This window comes from Apteryx rowi, unplaced genomic scaffold (assembly GCF_003343035.1).
Source record: "Apteryx rowi isolate R43461 unplaced genomic scaffold, aptRow1 scaffold_190, whole genome shotgun sequence".
NCBI classification, from domain to species: Eukaryota; Metazoa; Chordata; class Aves; order Apterygiformes; family Apterygidae; genus Apteryx; species Apteryx rowi.
Genome location: NW_020448197.1, coordinates 1564393 through 1580682, shown reverse-complemented (window position 1 = coordinate 1580682; position 16290 = coordinate 1564393). Strand labels below are relative to the sequence as shown.

At 52.6% G+C, this 16290-nt stretch overlaps 1 protein-coding gene across 1 annotated transcript in view; it reads left to right on the top strand.

Moving 5' to 3' along the window:
• LOC112964386 (microtubule-actin cross-linking factor 1-like) overlaps positions 1-15662 on the top strand; it is a gene marked incomplete at its 5' end in the record, with an annotated part of 65557 nt that extends 49895 nt beyond the window's left edge. The window contains 12 exons of the mRNA XM_026062438.1: positions 55-243; positions 575-692; positions 1305-1468; positions 2733-2895; positions 3162-3316; positions 3598-3672; positions 4504-4521; positions 6722-6839; positions 10719-10930; positions 11594-11704; positions 13657-13780; positions 14052-15662. Of these exons, the coding sequence (XP_025918223.1) occupies positions 55-243; positions 575-692; positions 1305-1468; positions 2733-2895; positions 3162-3316; positions 3598-3672; positions 4504-4521; positions 6722-6839; positions 10719-10930; positions 11594-11704; positions 13657-13780; positions 14052-14308 (1704 nt within the window). The remainder of the gene's footprint in view (positions 1-54; positions 244-574; positions 693-1304; positions 1469-2732; positions 2896-3161; positions 3317-3597; positions 3673-4503; positions 4522-6721; positions 6840-10718; positions 10931-11593; positions 11705-13656; positions 13781-14051) is intronic.
• Positions 15663-16290: the final 628 nt, after the last annotated feature.

The following is a 16290-nucleotide window of genomic DNA, read 5'->3' as shown; positions in this document are numbered from 1 at the left end:
TTCCGCCTCTGGTGTCCCATGCTTGGCTCATGGTCACCTTTGTGTTTCTAAAAGGTTCTCACGTGGGCAAAGCAGCACCAGCAGAGACTTGAGTCTGCGCTCTCGGAGTTGGTGGCAAATGCAGAGCTTCTAGAAGAGCTCCTGGCCTGGATCCAGTGGGCTGAGACGACACTGATTCAGCGGGATCAGGAGCCAATGCCCCAAAACATCGATCAGGTCAAAGCCCTCATCACTGAGCACCAGGTAAGCCCAGGGCTGAAGCCAGCTCATTTTCCTGCCCTCTTAGGAGAGGGGCAAGTGGAGGAGGCATTTGACTTCACTCGGTCTCTATTAAAACAGCTTGTTACCCACCCAGCACTGTCACTTAGGAACAAAGCCAGCCCAAGGGACTGACTCAGGCTTGCAGATCAAAGCCAGAGCAGGGCAGTAGCTTTCCCACAAGCCCACATCACTAGCACTTAATACACTCATGTCCTCTACGGGCTTGTGGTGTCCAAGTGAGAATCCAGAGCGACAACGGTTCGAAGCTGAGCACATCTTGACATCTGCTCTTGTCTCATCTGTATTTTGACAGTCCTTTATGGAGGAGATGACACGAAAGCAGCCGGATGTGGACCGGGTCACGAAGACGTACAAGAGGAAAGCTACCGAACCCGCACACGGGCCTTTCATCGAGAAATCCCGAAGCAACAGTACGTTCCCCGCTTCCGATGTGCAGCCTTCGCTGCAGCACGTGCTGTGATGGGAAGGAAATGAAATACGTAGGAAACTAATTAGCGTTGATTGTCAATTAACGAGGCATCCTGCATTGACGGCTGCCTGGCATGCAGCTGAAAATTGTGAAGATGGAGGGGAGAAAATGCAGGTGGCATTAGGCAGAAAGGAGGCGTGCTGCACCTCTGCGGAGGTGCGCGCCAGCGGCCCTGGCCCTGCCTGCCTGCGTCGTCTTTATCGCAGCGGTGCYGGGAAGTCCGTGCAGCCGCGTCTCTCCGGTTTCTTGCTGCAGTTGTTCAGCAATGAGCTTTTTCCTTCACACTTGTACCTTGAAGCCAGAATCCCTTGGGAATGCTCTAGTGCAAAGGGACGGACGGGAGCGCCAGGGGGTTTGCATGTAAAGCCCTCTTCCCGCCTAGGACTGTTGCTCAAGCCTGAGTTTCTGTTCAGAAAGCAGCCAGCAAGGCTGTGGGAGGGTTTTTTTTTYCTTTGAAGTATAAAGTGTACTTTGTTGCTGCTTTTTCTTGGACTGTTCAGACTTGCTGTACCCATCGGTGACCTCAAACAATGTGTTTTCTTGCTTTTTCCAGGAAAATCTTTGAGCCAGGCAGCTCCCCCCACCATGCCCATTATCTCCCAGTCGGAAACAAAGAACCCCCGGATCAACCAGCTCTCGGCGCGCTGGCAGCAGGTCTGGCTGCTGGCCCTGGAGCGGCAGCGGAAACTCAACGACGCCCTGGACCGGCTCGAGGAGGTAACGGCCGCGCAGGGCTCCGGCGAGGGCCGGGCGAGCGTGCGGGAGGTGCCAGGAGCATCTTACCTTAGTGCCACCTCCCGAGCTGTCCTGGTCTTGCAGACGATCGCTGCTGCGTTGCTAAAAATGCCAAAAGAAAGAAAAAAAATCCCTTCTAAAATATTAAGGCGGAAAAGTGCCTTCTGTAATTAAGTGCACATTAATGAACTGCTTTGTGCCCCTGCAGTCGGTATCTTTAGAGGTAATGAAAGCCGGGCCTGCTTTACGCCTGGTAATCAGTTTAACAATTGCCGTGGTGCTGTATATATCTTTTTCACACATCTAATGTAATTTTTGTTTTTATTTATGCTTAACAAAGCAGCTATGCCCAGAAGTGAGTGTTTTTGTTTTCTGTTGCTTTTTCTGTAGGTCAGTTCAGTTTATACGTATTAATGTTTTTCCTTTGTTACTTTTAACTCCAGGAATGTTTAGAGAGGGGGGGGAAAAAAAAGGCACTAAAAAATGTGGCGTTACGTTGCTCTGAGCTCCTTTGACTAGTGGGATCTTGGGGATCCTTTCGGGGAGGGGGAAGGACGTCAGATGAAACCGGAGGGCGAGCAGTTCACCGCGCGCGGGCCGCAGAGACGAGGCGCGGGTACGGCTGGCTCGCGAGCGCCGCCGAAACGCACCGCAGGGCTGGGGGAGAGGGACGGGGCGCCGTTTAGCCAGGGAGGAAGGTTGTGTTTCACCTTGGTGGAGACGCTGCCGTCTCTTCTGGACAGACGAGCAAGAACGCCTCCAGCTGCTTAGTGGAAACGGGACTGGGGAGATGGGTGCCCAAACCTGAGACGGGATCGGGACATCCACCCAGGCAGAGAGCGGGGAAACGTTAGGCCAAATCCTGGGGAAAAAGCACCCAAAAATGTCTAAAAACAGCTGATGTGTGTGTGCGTCTGTGTGCAAGTAGCTGACCCATCGGCGTGTCTGTACGTACGCAAACCTGCGGGTGCTTCCTCCCGTGTCGGTGGCTCCGTGACGCCCGTCCCCGTGGTGGCTGTCGGCTGCGCTGTGTGTCCTTCTGTCCCGAAAAGTCGATTTAAAGGGCCCTGTCGCTAACAGCAGTCGCTAGCTAAACCTTCCTGGAAGCGTCGCTTGTGAAKGGTCAGAGTTAGCGCCTAGAGCTCGGGCACGGGCTTGTCCAAGGGCTGACGGTTTAGGCTGTCGTAGAGCTGGGGTGGTTTGGGGTTGGGTTTTCCAGTGCTGACTCCTGCGGGTTTTCTTCCAGCTGAAGGAGTTCGCAAACTTCGACTTCGACGTCTGGCGAAAGAAGTACATGCGCTGGATGAACCACAAGAAATCCCGCGTCATGGACTTCTTCCGGCGCATCGACAAAGACCAAGATGGAAAAATCACCCGGCAGGAGTTTATTGATGGCATCCTGGCCTCTAGTAAGTCCTCGTCTGCCCCGACCCAACTGCTGCCGGCACGCGCTGTCCCCCGTCTTGGGGAGCCTTCCTTGGTGGCAGAGACGAGGTGGGAGCTCAAGGGGGGTTGTCCTCTGCCAGCAGTGGGCAGAGGTGAAATAAAATCAGCAAATGGCCACCTCAGCGTGGCAAGAGGCTGCTCCTGGCCTCGGTCCAGACTCTGCTCTGCAGTCGCCGGCGGTGGCAGGCGAGGTCTGGGCATCGGTTACTCATCTCCCTCCCCGTTGCAGAGTTCCCCACCACGAAGCTGGAGATGACCGCGGTGGCTGACATCTTTGACCGTGACGGGGACGGCTACATAGACTACTACGAGTTTGTGGCTGCTCTCCATCCTAACAAGGATGCCTACCGCCCCACCACTGACGCAGACAAGATCGAAGATGAGGTAAAGGACCTAGAGAGACGGGCCATCTGGTTTGGAGTGGTTCAGGCTGTGGTTTGGCAGCTGGGGTTGGGGAAGACAAAGAGGAGGGAAAAAAAAGGGCTTGTGTTGGTGCTGACCCGAAGTAATTTGTCCAAGTATCGCCAAATCTACCACGTTTTTAAAGGAAAGGCTGCTTAGATCTCCGTTTTATCCAAGCAGCGCCTTGTCCTGGGAGGTTCCTGCCGCGGACGGGAGGTGGAAGAAGCCCCGTCTCTTACTCTTGCTCTTGTTTGTACCGGCAGGTCACGAGACAAGTGGCCCAGTGCAAGTGTGCCAAGAGGTTTCAAGTGGAGCAGATTGGCGAGAACAAGTACCGGGTAAGGGAGCGTGGTCCGAACTCAGCCGTAACRGCACCAACGCTGCGTTTGCTTCGTGCCTAGGGAGGGAGCGACCAAAGAGAGGTGCTCGGGGTTCGGTTTCCGCTTAGCCGGAACCGACCGAAGCTTTAAGCTGCCTGCGGGAGGCGGCGGTGGCGGCCCCGGCGCTGTTTGCCCGGCGCTGTCCTCCCCGCGTCAGCCAGCGGCGCTCGGTCCGGCCCCAGGGCGTTCCCCGTTTCGGGAGCGCCAGGCAAGTATAAAAGTGGCACTGTTCTGGGGGAGCCCAGCCCGCTCGCCGCATGAAATGTTGTATTCACTCCAGCCAGCCGCTGCCTTGAAGTTTTTCTCGTGTGCGAGTGTACCTTACGCCTGTGTTTTTCTTAGCTCGTTTCTAAAGGAGTAGAATAATTTCCTTAAAGAATCTCTTTGTAATGGACTGCGTGTTTATGTTTCAAATTATTCACCGAGGTAAACTTCTAAAACGAACTGGCAGCAAACCTGCCCGGTTTCCTGCGCACTTTTATTTTCTTTTTTCAGGACTTGCGTTTTGGCAGGGTGCAGCCGAAACGCAGAGTTCGCCCCCGTCGGCCGCATCCAATTTCAGGCTCGCGCGGTGAATTTCAGTGTGTCGAATTGCAGCTTCTACTTTAGAACCAAATAGCATAAAATCCACAGATTTCTAACGACCTGCAGTTAACAGTTTTCATGATTATTGCACTGTTAATCCCATAAAATGTTTTTCTTGTTTTTCTTCCCCCTCTTCTTCCTCTTGATGTTCCTTTCCCTCCCCTCCCCAACCCTTATCCCTCCAAAACTTGTCTCTCTCCGTAGTTCTTCCTCGGCAACCAGGTACAGTTTGCCTTGTAATGCTGTCTCTCACTTCTTTTTAACAACCGTCGCTTGCCGTATGTCCGTAATGCCCATCTGTCCTGTGGTGCTGTGGGAGGATGTGATCCGTGAACGCTGCCTTCGAGAGCTTGTTGTGCTGCTCAGCAGAGCCTGGTACATGAAGCGTGCGAGCTGAGAGTGCAATCCGGAAAGATGATGACCGAGTTGGGCAGAAAGAAGGCAAAAGTTCCATAGAAAAAATTGGGGCTTGACAAAAATTGAGAGATTTTTTTCTGGGGAGCTTGCGCAAGGGCTGTTTTCCCCTTGGGTGGACCGTCAGCCTTCACAAAATCACAGGGGTAAAACCTCCCGCACCAGGACTGTGTACCAGGCTCTGGCTGAGTTTGGGTTGCAATCCCCATGGAATGAGAATGCCGAATCCACACATTTTAATCCCGTAGGTAACGATAACTAAACCTTCATCCCTGCTACACCCGCTGAGTAACTCCTAACTGGAGCAAAGCTCACAGAAACTGCATGTTTCCCCATCACTGTCCGCGGAGGTTAGCGTAGCCACGTGTGTAGCTGCCTGCTGGTTCGGGTGTTGTTACTGGGACGGGAGCAGCGCGTGCCGTTACACGGGATACGCTCCCCCTGCTCAAACAAAAAAGGCGATTTTTCCTGTGGCGCGATGGTGCCTTTCCATAAATGTGATGCCCCGAAAGAAAGAAATTTGGATTTCCGAAGCGAACGGATCCAAGACGGCTCTGGTTTTATTTTAACAGAAAAAGCTTCAGAGGCATTTGAAGGCATTCATTCGAAGGCATTTCATTTCATTGAATGAAAAACTATCTAAATGTGGCAGTGCAAACGAGAGGTAACATGCCCCCAGTTTTCCCCAGGCCAGAGGAGCGCTGCCCCTAGACTGTCTAGAGACCTGTCTGCTCTGCGACGCTGCAGCCTGGATCGCTCGTGCCGCTGTATCTGAACTAGCTTCCAACTAGGCATTTGAAGGACACCTTACACCAGAGCCCAGAGGGTGGGAAAGACACTTCTGCTGCCCTCTGCTCCCCTCCCAGCGGCTGCGTCAGAGCGCGGTCCCGGCCCGTGTCCCCGCGGGAAGGACRGGTCTGCAAAGCCACCTGCGTGGCCCCTCTGCCTGCAGTGTCCCATCCCGACCTGCCTTGGACTCTTGTTTTCATCTTGTCTCCCGTTTTTTGCATTCTTACCCACGCTGGGAAAGTGTTACTGCTTTTTTACCGTTCTGAAGACGGTCTCGCTTTCAGAGGGGGGTTCTCTTGTCTTCTCATCAGAGCCCGGGCTCTGCAAAGCTGGGTGTAAAGCGGCTACGTCTGAGCCGGGCTCCCGGCGTCCTGTTCAGGCCCTGCCAAGAGCCTCGTGCAGAAGGAAACCACGAGCCTGGGCTTGGCTGCCCGGGAGGTTTAGGATAGCAAGAGGGAGCTTTGAGAAACCAGCCACACGCTTCTGATTCAGAGTGCACTCGTTTGAAATTGCAGATGTTTAAAATCACTAATGAACATTGCAATCACTAATCAACATCGCTGCTGGATTCCTCCGTGGATCCCATCATTCTGCACTCCCTGAAACATCCTCATGGGGCGAGGGTTTCTGCGGCGGGAGCTTTCTGGCTGATGGGGTCGAGTCTGAGGCTCAGGGAAATACCTGGCCTTCAGACTTGGTGAGAGGTTTCTCTCGGTGGTGACGCAGCACTGCTTGCCTTGCTGGTTCACCAGCCTTCAGGGATCTGAATCGGCCGTCTCTTTTCAGAGTGGACTTGCACCAGGAGTGTCAGTGCATTGACTGCCTCTATTTCCTTCATAATAAAGGGGAAAAACACAATTCTGGCTGAGAAAACCCATCCAAGGATGAATTCCAAATTCTCATTTGCTGCTTTACAGAAAAATCAGTCTTTTGAGCTTTAAAACTAAAGGATTTTGGTAGTTGCATCATCCTAAAATCATGCAGCAGAAAAATTTCTGTAAATTGGTGCCAGTGTGCATTTATTCCAGAAGACCACGATTCTAGAAACCCCAAAAATATTTAATAGATCAGAAAAAGCATTTAGGACCGCACAGAAGTTTTAAAATAGTCTAGTTCYGGTTGTGACCTGTGCTTTGCTCTGGTGCAGCCTGCTCTGGAAAAGAGCTGCGTTTCCATTTACATCGCTGTTGTTTGACCTGCTGCTTTCTTGGTTCTGCAGTTTGGTGACTCCCAGCAGTTGCGGCTGGTCCGTATTCTGCGTAGCACTGTCATGGTTCGAGTTGGCGGAGGATGGATGGCCCTGGATGAATTTTTAGTGAAAAATGATCCTTGCAGAGGTAAGACAATTCCTGTTTTTTAACAACTCGTTCTCTTCTCTTCCATTGGTATGAGCCTGAGAACTTACCAGAGACATTTCTTGTCCACACTGACTGTAAATTGCCAAACGATACCAGATACTCYAGCGACGTAGGTGTGGGTTATCCAAGTCACAGGCAGGAGTTGGAGAAAATGGATCAGAAACAAATCACAAAACTTAGTGCTGCCAAACCTTGCAATTTTGCAGCAAATCTTGCCGCATTTAGGYTTGTGGTGGGGAGAGGGGAAGGGTTGCGTTTGTTATTTTTAAGACCCCAGCAAGCGGAGTTGCCTTGCCGTGCTGAGGATCTTAGCTTTCCTTGGAAGCAGTCAGTATGTGCATACGGCTCCTTGGGTAAAGGAGTAAACTTCATAAAAGTGACCTCAAAACCAGGAGGCTGTAAAATCCTGGTCTGAGCCACTGGGGAGAAGATGCTGTGGCCCAGGATCCTCGAGCCCACAGCGCTGGCCACACCTGCTCTGGCCCCGGCGTGCCGAGAATTCAGGCTTGTCCTAAGCAGTGAGGGGATATCTCTCCCGTGACTTTAAATGACTTATTTGGTATACATCTAATGCATTTCTAATACAAATTTTCTCAGCTCGTCTTCTGTCTTTTGAGCAGTGGCATAAGGCACTATTTTGGAAACCCTGAGCTGTGCAATGCTGAGCAACGTAAATACTTGTTTGCAGTGAGATCTGCTGCCGGTCCTGGGTCTTCCTCTAGAGCCTTAAAAATGCCTGCCTTTTTCCTCCCCACGCTGTCCGTGATGGTTGAAACCCGGCTTTCCCGCCTTTCTTTCTGGATTGCCACGTGCCAGATTTGCGTTTTAACGAGGCTGCATTTAGATGTCGTCGTTCATGGAGTTGTTCGGGGCTGGGTTGGATCTCTCTGGGGGATTTTGGGCACTGTGTCCTGCTATAAGTGTATCTATAAGTGTCACATCGCACAGCTGTGTCCCAGTGAACACCCAGCCCAGCGGCAGAGCAAAAAAGATGTTTCGCTTCAGCATTAACACAGGTAAAATCCAAGTGCAAGAAACTCCTAGAAAAATCCAGCTTGAGGAAGACGCAGCAGCACTTTAGAAAGGAAAAAGAACCCAAATCTTGTGATTTTAGTTCTCAAAAGTTTCCTAGAGGCTCTATGTGTGCACGCTAGGACTTTGCTGCAGGGCATGGTCCTCCCCGGCTCCCCCCGCCGCCGCTGCCTGGGGACGACAGCAGCCGCCCGTCCCCCCTTTCCCCCCAGGTGCTTCACTCTTGACCGATTTCTGCGTTTTCCTGCTCTGTTCGTTTCCTTGTCTCTTGTGTATTTTCTTTATTCTAGTTCACCACCCTGGAGGTAAAATAAAGCGCTCTGATTCCAGCTCATCGATTGCCAGTCAGTCTCCGATAGGTTGGCGTTTTTCTGCTTCCTCCCCTCCCGGCRCCCCCGGTCTAACCGGCGAGAATGGCTTCGCTCCCCCGGCCCCTAACCTCCCTGCCCCTGCGGACGACGGCGTGGCCAGCGCCCTCGGGGCCCTTTCGGCGGCTTCGGCCAGTTCAGCCGCTTCCGAAGCGGAGCRCCCGTGTAGGAGGCTGCGGCGCCGCGGACCGCTCTCCCCGTGCCGCCTCCTCGGCATCGCGTCCGGGAGGATGGAGCCGTTCGCCTTTTTTCCGCATGGCTCTCCGTGACCGTAGTAACCAAACAGCTCGAATCCGCCTGTATTTGCTGTCGCGGCACCCCGTGAGGTAGCGTTGTGCTCAGTCCATGGTGCCAAGGTGCAGAGCCGCGATAAAACGAAGCCTGGGTTTAATTTAAGCCCCTAATTTAGGCACTTCAGCTCAACACCCAGCTCCACGCGTGGTCGGCGAAGGCAGAGACCCCTCTTGGGGCTGGCTCAGTCCCCTGAGCTGCCTTGCCTTCCCGTGGGCTAAAGAGGACTTCCACCTTTGACGTTTAAGCTAAGCAGGGTGGATCAGGTTTAAAGGACTCGAGGACGGCTGTGTAGGGTCTGTGTGGCCCAGGGACGTGGCATCCACAGCTAATTCCCAGGTAGCAGCCATCCTTCCCGCTGGGGGTTTGAGTGTGGTCCATTGAGAGCTGGATTGATGAGACGCGTTTGGAAGTGAAGGCTGGGACACCTGCCCCAGTAATGAAGACGAGGATCACAACCCCTGTCAGGGAATCAGGGTCACCTCCTTTTTGAAATGTTCAGTCTTGAGACCCTTGTGGTGGGTCAGTAGCTTTTGTGCTGGATTCGGTCCTCTGCTGTGACTGGTTACCAGAGCCTTGATCAGGGGACGGATGTGGGAGCTGGATGTGACCCCACGGGTGATTTCTGGCAGCGAGAGCACCCTTCAGGTCCCATTTCTTCTTCCATGTGCAGCTCTCCTCCATCTCCGTATCATCTCCTGCTCTTCCTTTTCTAATGCTGTCCAACAAAACCCATGTGATGGTCAGAGAACCTGGAGCAACTCACCTGCTCCGCTGCCAATCCCGAAACGCTTTTTGGCCTCACACTTGGTGTGTTTGTGGCCCCATGGTGCACACAGATAATCAGCCTGAGAGTCCTGTTATTCCACCGCTTGCTGCTGTATGCAGGTGTAAAAGTCACTGGCGATACCATGTTTGTCCCTGGGAACATTTGACAACTTTTAGCTGGCGCTAGGACATTAATTAACAGGACAGGAAGCCACGCTGCCGAGTCCAACAGCTGACGTATATATAGGTTATGTTTAACGAAAGGAAAAAACAAACACGCAGCTGGAGCCGGGTCTGGCTGCGTCTTCTGCAGCTGCTGCCTCCCCAGCAGTGCTGAGCGAGGGCTAGTGGCAGCCCCGGCTGCCCCGTTGCTCTAGGAGGAGAGGAGCATTTAGCAGCTCTTACTGCAGCCTGCTGCATRTTTTGGAGAGGTTAGGCCTGTTGTCCATATGTCCCTATCTCACCGGGGTCTTGGAGATGTTAATTGCTTCGGATATGTTTTCTTGCCTAACCGTTCTTTGCTTCTGTTCCCTAACGGTTGTTGCTGAAATCAGCATGACTCACAACGTGTGCTGCTTGCTTGGTGTAACCTCCAGGGTTTTACTAGTGCAGTTCTGCTCCTTGGACCTCCCCTGTTAATGCTTTGCAGCAGATGCTTCAGAGCGCTGACATCAAGGTTATTTCCATCGCTGGGTTATCTCAGYGTGGTGCTTCTGTTTTGCAAGTGCTTCTTTGGCTTTCTGGTCTGTAATGCATCGACTCTAAAATCGCTCCCTTGTCCTGTGAGGCTTCCTGCATGGCCTTGCTCTGTTATACCCCGGGACTTTGAAATACTTCGGCACGTGCCAGTTGGCCTAGGGGCTGAAGTCCACCGACCTTCTCTCTGCTTGGTTTCCCCTTGCTTGTTGAAGGGAGACCCTCCAGCTCTTGGAGACGCTTGGATGGAAATTTTAAAATTGGCCTTTGATGGGTGGTAGTCACCTCTCTTTCTTGCCAGAGCAGAATCACAACCTTTCAAAGCTGCTCTTAATATTTTTAAGCCACTTTAAAAATAACATCAGCCGCTGTTGTAACACGCCTTGCTTAAAGGCCAGCAGGAGATCCTTCCCCGAAGGGTACTAGAGAATGATAGAGCATCCGGGATGAATTCATGGGTCTCGGGCAGCTTCTAATGGACAGTTATTCAAAGAGCTAATCTGTGATGGAGTGAGAGAGCTGGGATGGTCTCGCTGCTGAGGTAGGAGGGCCAGCAAGGGGACCTGCTCGCCCTCGGAGATGGCCTTTCCAAGCCGTTGCAAGGATGCGCGCTCCGACATCCCCAGCCTCCTGAGACTCAATGATGGTCATGAATTCACATGAATCACCGCGGATCTCAGGAGACCTTTTTGTTCCCTTGCAGCACGAGGACGGACCAACCTTGAACTCCGAGAGAAATTCATCTTGCCGGAGGGGGCGTCCCAGGGAATGACACCGTTCCGGTCACGAGGCCGAAGATCAAAACCGTCTTCCCGGGCAGCATCCCCAACTCGATCCAGTTCTAGTGCCAGCCAGAGCAACCACAGCTGTGCGTCCATGCCCTCCTCTCCAGCCACACCAGCCAGCGGAGCCAAGGTAGGCRTTGCACTTCAAGCCGTTCTCCAGCTTTGTGTTCCTTTCCTTTAGAGAATGGTGGCCTCCAAACCTGTTCTGGTGAGATGAGGAGCTGGATGGAGGAGGAGAGGGAAGGCTGGGGTTTGGGACTCAGCAGTTGCTCAGATGTTCATGGTGGTGGAGCCTGACACCAGCGCGGGGACAACCCTTCTGGCACGTGGGACAGGGGCGGAATGGTTCACTCGTGTTCAGGACAGGTCGTTGTCTTGTTCCTCTCCACCGTGAGCGTGGCTGGAGCTCCTCCCGGCAGGCGACCTCCGTGTGCCGAGTGCAAGCAGGCTCAGCGGAGGGGCCGGCTGTGCTCCTAGAGCAGCCGCCAGGCTCTGCGTCCTCCCCAGCCGCTGCTCTCCTGGAGCTGGGGCGTCGGGCCGGCCCGGAGGAAGAAGTGATTTCCCATCGTCTCTCCTTTCCTACCACATTGTTTGCCCATGCATGCTTTATTTTGTCTGTTTTTTTTTTTCTTTTTGGAATTTATATATTTTCCGTTTGGTTCTTTCGTTTCGTTTTTGTGCTGTTTATTTTTTTTTTCCCATTCCAGATACTTTTCTGTTTCATTTTTTTTTTCACTCACTTCCACCTCTTCCCCCTTCTCCCCACCCTCTCTTTGGATTTTCCATTTCACAGACTCCACATCACTTCTCTCGATGTTATGACAAACCCTGGTTGATAAACAGTAAAGCGGGCACCCCTCTGAGGGGATACGATTATTCCGACTTCCAGCTCTCGAGCGCCGAGGTAGAGTATGGTCTCCTAGTCCCCAGGACCTGTTGAAAGGCCGGAGCGCAGCTGCCAAAGAGAAGTCCTGCTTCCTTTGCTGTTTAATGCTTTTCCTTTTGTTAGAGCAGCGCTTGTTAGCACAGCTAACGCTGAGCCTGTTAGCGTTTTTCAGGGGTTTCTAACTCGGCTTGGACAAAATATCAACCTCAGAATAAAACACAATGCGCAGAGTTATCTGCTTGCGATTAGTATTTACCCGTCGTCAAACCTAAAGAGTAATATCTGTCATGTTGTGCTTTAAAAAAGAGAGAATTTCCAAGCTTTAACAGCTTTTAAGGATTCCAAAAAGGCCGCGAGTGGTGTTCAAAGACTGAAATCCAACAGCCGAGTTAAGACTTGAAAAGCAGCTGCAGCGCATGCGCAGTAACCACCCTGCCTTCATTTTTATGAAGTGCTTATGTTTATCACCGTGTCGAAGCACGCTGGTGTGTCTGGTAAGATCACAGGCTGGCTTGTGTTTGATGCTCAGCAGGATGAATTCGCGTTGAGACTTCAATCTGCCTAAAATTTCAGCCTCCTCATGGACTTTCCTGACCTTGTGAATTGGTGGTGATGATAAATACCTGGTAGATTTTGGTGATTCACTTCAATGGTGGTTTGCACTGTCAAAATAACTTGATCTTGCTTGAAAGCGCTTTCGAGCAAAGAAGTTTTTTTTTTTTTTTTAATCATCAGAAGGTCAGGAGCACTTTCTGAATGGCCCTAAATTACCTGCTTGTTGCTATAACTTGTTTATAAAATAGGATCAAGGACCAGAATGGAGATCTCTGATAATGAAAACATCCCCCATCATTTGAATTTAATTCCCGCAGCGGCAGAAGGGGAGCCCGCCGCTCGGCTTTCCTCCTTCTGCTGCCCCGTCCTCCGCCGTAGCTCCAGTTTCACGAGATTCAGAGATTCTTAAGTTCTCCAAAAGTCCCCATCCAAATCGCAGGGAGCGGAGGGAAACCTCTCCAGCTGCTGCTCTAAAGCACCTGGAGAGACACCGCTCCGGTGCCACCGCCGCAGCTCACTGGTCCCCGCCGGAGGGACCGGGAGCACCTCGGGCAGCTGCTCCCCTGCAACAACGCTGCCTCCAAAGCAAAGCTTGGGTTCGTGGCCGGAACCGGAGCTGCCCTTTCCGGCTGGATTCAGGCGCCCTCTCTCCCTCCTCGACGCCGTCCTCGGCCTTTTGTCCGTCTGCGTCCTTCCGCGCCGGCGGGGGGGAGGCCGCGTGTCGTGCTGCTTTTCCCCCGCGCTCGTCCGCAACATCTTAAAGGTCACGGAGGGCACCCGGTCCGAGGCGCGGAGAGCGGCCCCGGCCGCGCTGCCGGAGCTTCCCGCTCCGCTGCCGTGCACGCCTCCGGTCGTCGCTGGTGCCTCCTTGTTCGCGTTCGTGCGTCCTTCGGAAGCCGGCGCAGTGTTTTGTGTGCGTGCACAGACCTGTCGCGGGGGACGTGCACCAGGAGAAAGTCCTCCTGGCTTGCAGCACAGTGCAGATATGTTCCTCCAACAGTATTCTTTTCTTTTTTCTCTTTTTCTAAATACTGCATCGTGTTTAACCTTCCTAAACAGTCCTGGGCTGCTTAGATGCTAAAATATACATTTTTGCAAGAGTTTGCTTTCTCTTTGGGGAGTTTTAGACCCCGGATGATGCTGTGGTCCTCCGGATGGATAGCAGCTTTGCTTATTATTTTTTTTTAAATGATCGGAAATAGCTGTGCGTCAGCCTGCAGCGCGGAAAACCGCTGTCGGGATTCGCAGGATCCAGGCTGTGTTTCAGCCAGCCGAAACGAGCACTCGTGTCCTCCTTGACCATTAAGATGGATGTTTCTCACGCGTCAAAATCTCCGTGCGGAGGCGCCGTCGGTCGGGGGAGCGGGCTGCCCGCGCGGCCTCTGAGCGCGGCTCTCTCTGCTCTTCGTCCCAAGGTGACGCCGGCGGCGGGCAGCAAGCTGAAGCGACCCACCTTCCACTCCAGCCGGACCTCCCTCGCTGGCGACACCAGCAACAGCTCCTCTCCGGTCTCTACAGGTGCCAAAACCAGTCGGGCAGGTCAGTAATCCCAGGAACAAACGGTAAAAACTCGGAGCGCCGCGGTTCCTGGCTGGTTTTTTAGGCTGGGAGAGAAAATGCGAAAGCCGTTCCGGAGGCTGGCTGAGCCTCCGGGGAGCGTGGGAACGGCGCGAGCCTCTCGACCGAGGGGGCGAAACCCCGTGTTTCGGGGTGGAGGTGGCCGGGTCCCTGCAAGCGCCGGCGCCGTCGGTGCGGCGGCGGGGAGGGAAACCCCACGCGCCCTCACCCCGCTCCGGATTTCCCCTTGCAGATCCCAAGAAAGCCGCCAGTCGTCCCACCAGCCGCGCCGGGAGCCGGGCGGGAAGCCGGGCGAGCAGCCGGCGCGGGAGCGACGCCTCCGATTTCGACCTGCTGGAAACGCAGTCGGCGTGCTCGGACACTTCGGAAAGCAGCGTGGCCGGGGGGCAAGGCGGCTCGCGCCGCGGCGCGGCCAAGCCCTCCAAAATCCCAACCATGTCCAAGAAAACAACCACTGCCACCCCAAAAACTCCAGGCCCCAAAAGATAATACTGTACTCGTACCCTCCTGAAAGAAAGAAAGAAAAAAAACAACAAAAAACCAACCTGTGTCCAATTTTTAACCCTGCTACGTACATTGGATGTATATTTATTCTAAACGGGAGAAATTATATTGTTAAAAGTGTAAAAGAATAATTGTGTTATGAAGCTGCCTTATTTGTTTTTTTTTTTTCCTTTTTTGTAAGTTACTATTTTCATGTGAATATTTATGTAGATAAAAAATTGCCTCTCGACGACCCCTGTTCAAAGAGGGGCCTGGAAAACCGAAATGTGGGAGAGAAGAGAGAGAAAAAAAAAGAAAAAAAAAAAAAGGAAGCAAAAAAGGTCAAGATGTGAAAGTGTAAAGAAAAACTAAAATATAAATAGGATTTCTGCGCGGTGCAGGGTGTGAACCTGCTTTATCTTTTAGGATTGTTTCCTAAATGCATCTTTATAAACTTAACTTGCTGTCTCAGCAAGGTAAATTATATTTAAAAGCAAAGACCTGAATCCTACAGTGTTCAAGGAACTCTCTTTTTGTAAATCACAGATACCTCAAACAGAGAAACATGAGGTGAGGGGACTTGGGGCTTACGTTTCCATTTTTTTTTTTTTTTTAAGTTATGTGATTTTACCTGAAGAAAGTGGAGTTTGAATTAATAAAATTTGCACACACACTACAGCTTAGCTCATTACAACTGCTGTCTTTAAGATACTGTCCCGGCAACTTTGTTTTTAAAGAACAAACGATAGCGATGGGTTTGGGGGAGAGGGTTCACGCTGAAGCTGTCCAGAAGAGACCGCACTAGTACGATTGCAGGTTTGGATCACTGAAATGCATCCTTTCACGGTGGCGGGGTGAAAAGGGGGTTCTCGCTTCCCCTCCTCCAGATCAGAGGATTCTTCTGGATCGATGGCCTACGAGACTGGCTCGAGTTGTTAATTACAGAATTGCTATTTATCTGCATCTCTTTTCCTATTTATTATTTAACTGGTCATTCCACTTCAAACCAGGCTGAGATTGATGTGACCTCTGCTCCTAGAAGAAATCTGGACTTACACGCACAGTCGCTTGTCCTTGAAACGAGTCTCACCAGCACACTTGCTACAAGTCCTGTCTCGCTTTTGTACGCTACTTTTTCTTTGTAATAAAATCAAACAGACCAAGTGACCAGGAGATGGGCTGGGGGAGAGGGCTCTCCGGAGCGCCTGTATTTATTAAATATTGTTCCTCTTCGGCTCTGACCATGTTGCTGTGTGATTCTCTCAATTGGTTTAAATTGAGGCAAAACCGAAGCTCTACCAATGAATTGTTTAAAAACCAGACACATTTTTGTATTAAAATTGCTTGCGGTAATAAACGATCTTGCCTCCTACTTTATTCCGAAGCGTTAGCTTTTTAAGTACGGGCGAGGGAACGGGTCTCTTACCCTGCGCGGGGAGGCGACGCGTGCAGGGCGCCTGCACGGCGGTGGGAGCGAGCAGCTCCGCGGGGCGTCTGTCCATGCTCAGGTTTCCTTGCATGATGGCCRGAGCAGGGGCCTTGCTCCACCACCCACCCCAGAGATGTGAGGAGGGGTTCGGAGGGTGGTGGGTGCCYGTGGGGTGGTGCCTGGTGGGGTGGGTGCACCATGGGGGTTGGTGCTCATAGGGATGGGTGTCTGGTGGGATGGGTGCCCAGTGATTAAATGGGGGCCCACTGGGGAACTGGATGCCTGGTAGGATGGGTGACCATGGAGATGGATGCCCGGGGCAGTGGGTGCCCATGGTGGGTGCAAGGTGGGATGGGAGTCCAGTGGGTATAGGAGTCTGGTGAGCTGGGTTCCCCTGGAGGTTGGTGCTCATGGGGGCTGGTGCCTGGTGGGATGGGTGCCCAGGGTGGTGGGTGCCCATGGGGGTGGGTGCCCGGGGCAGTGGATGCCCATGGAGGTGGGTGCCTGGTGGGATGGGTGCCCAGCACAGTAGGTACCTGGTAGCATGGGTGCCTGGCAC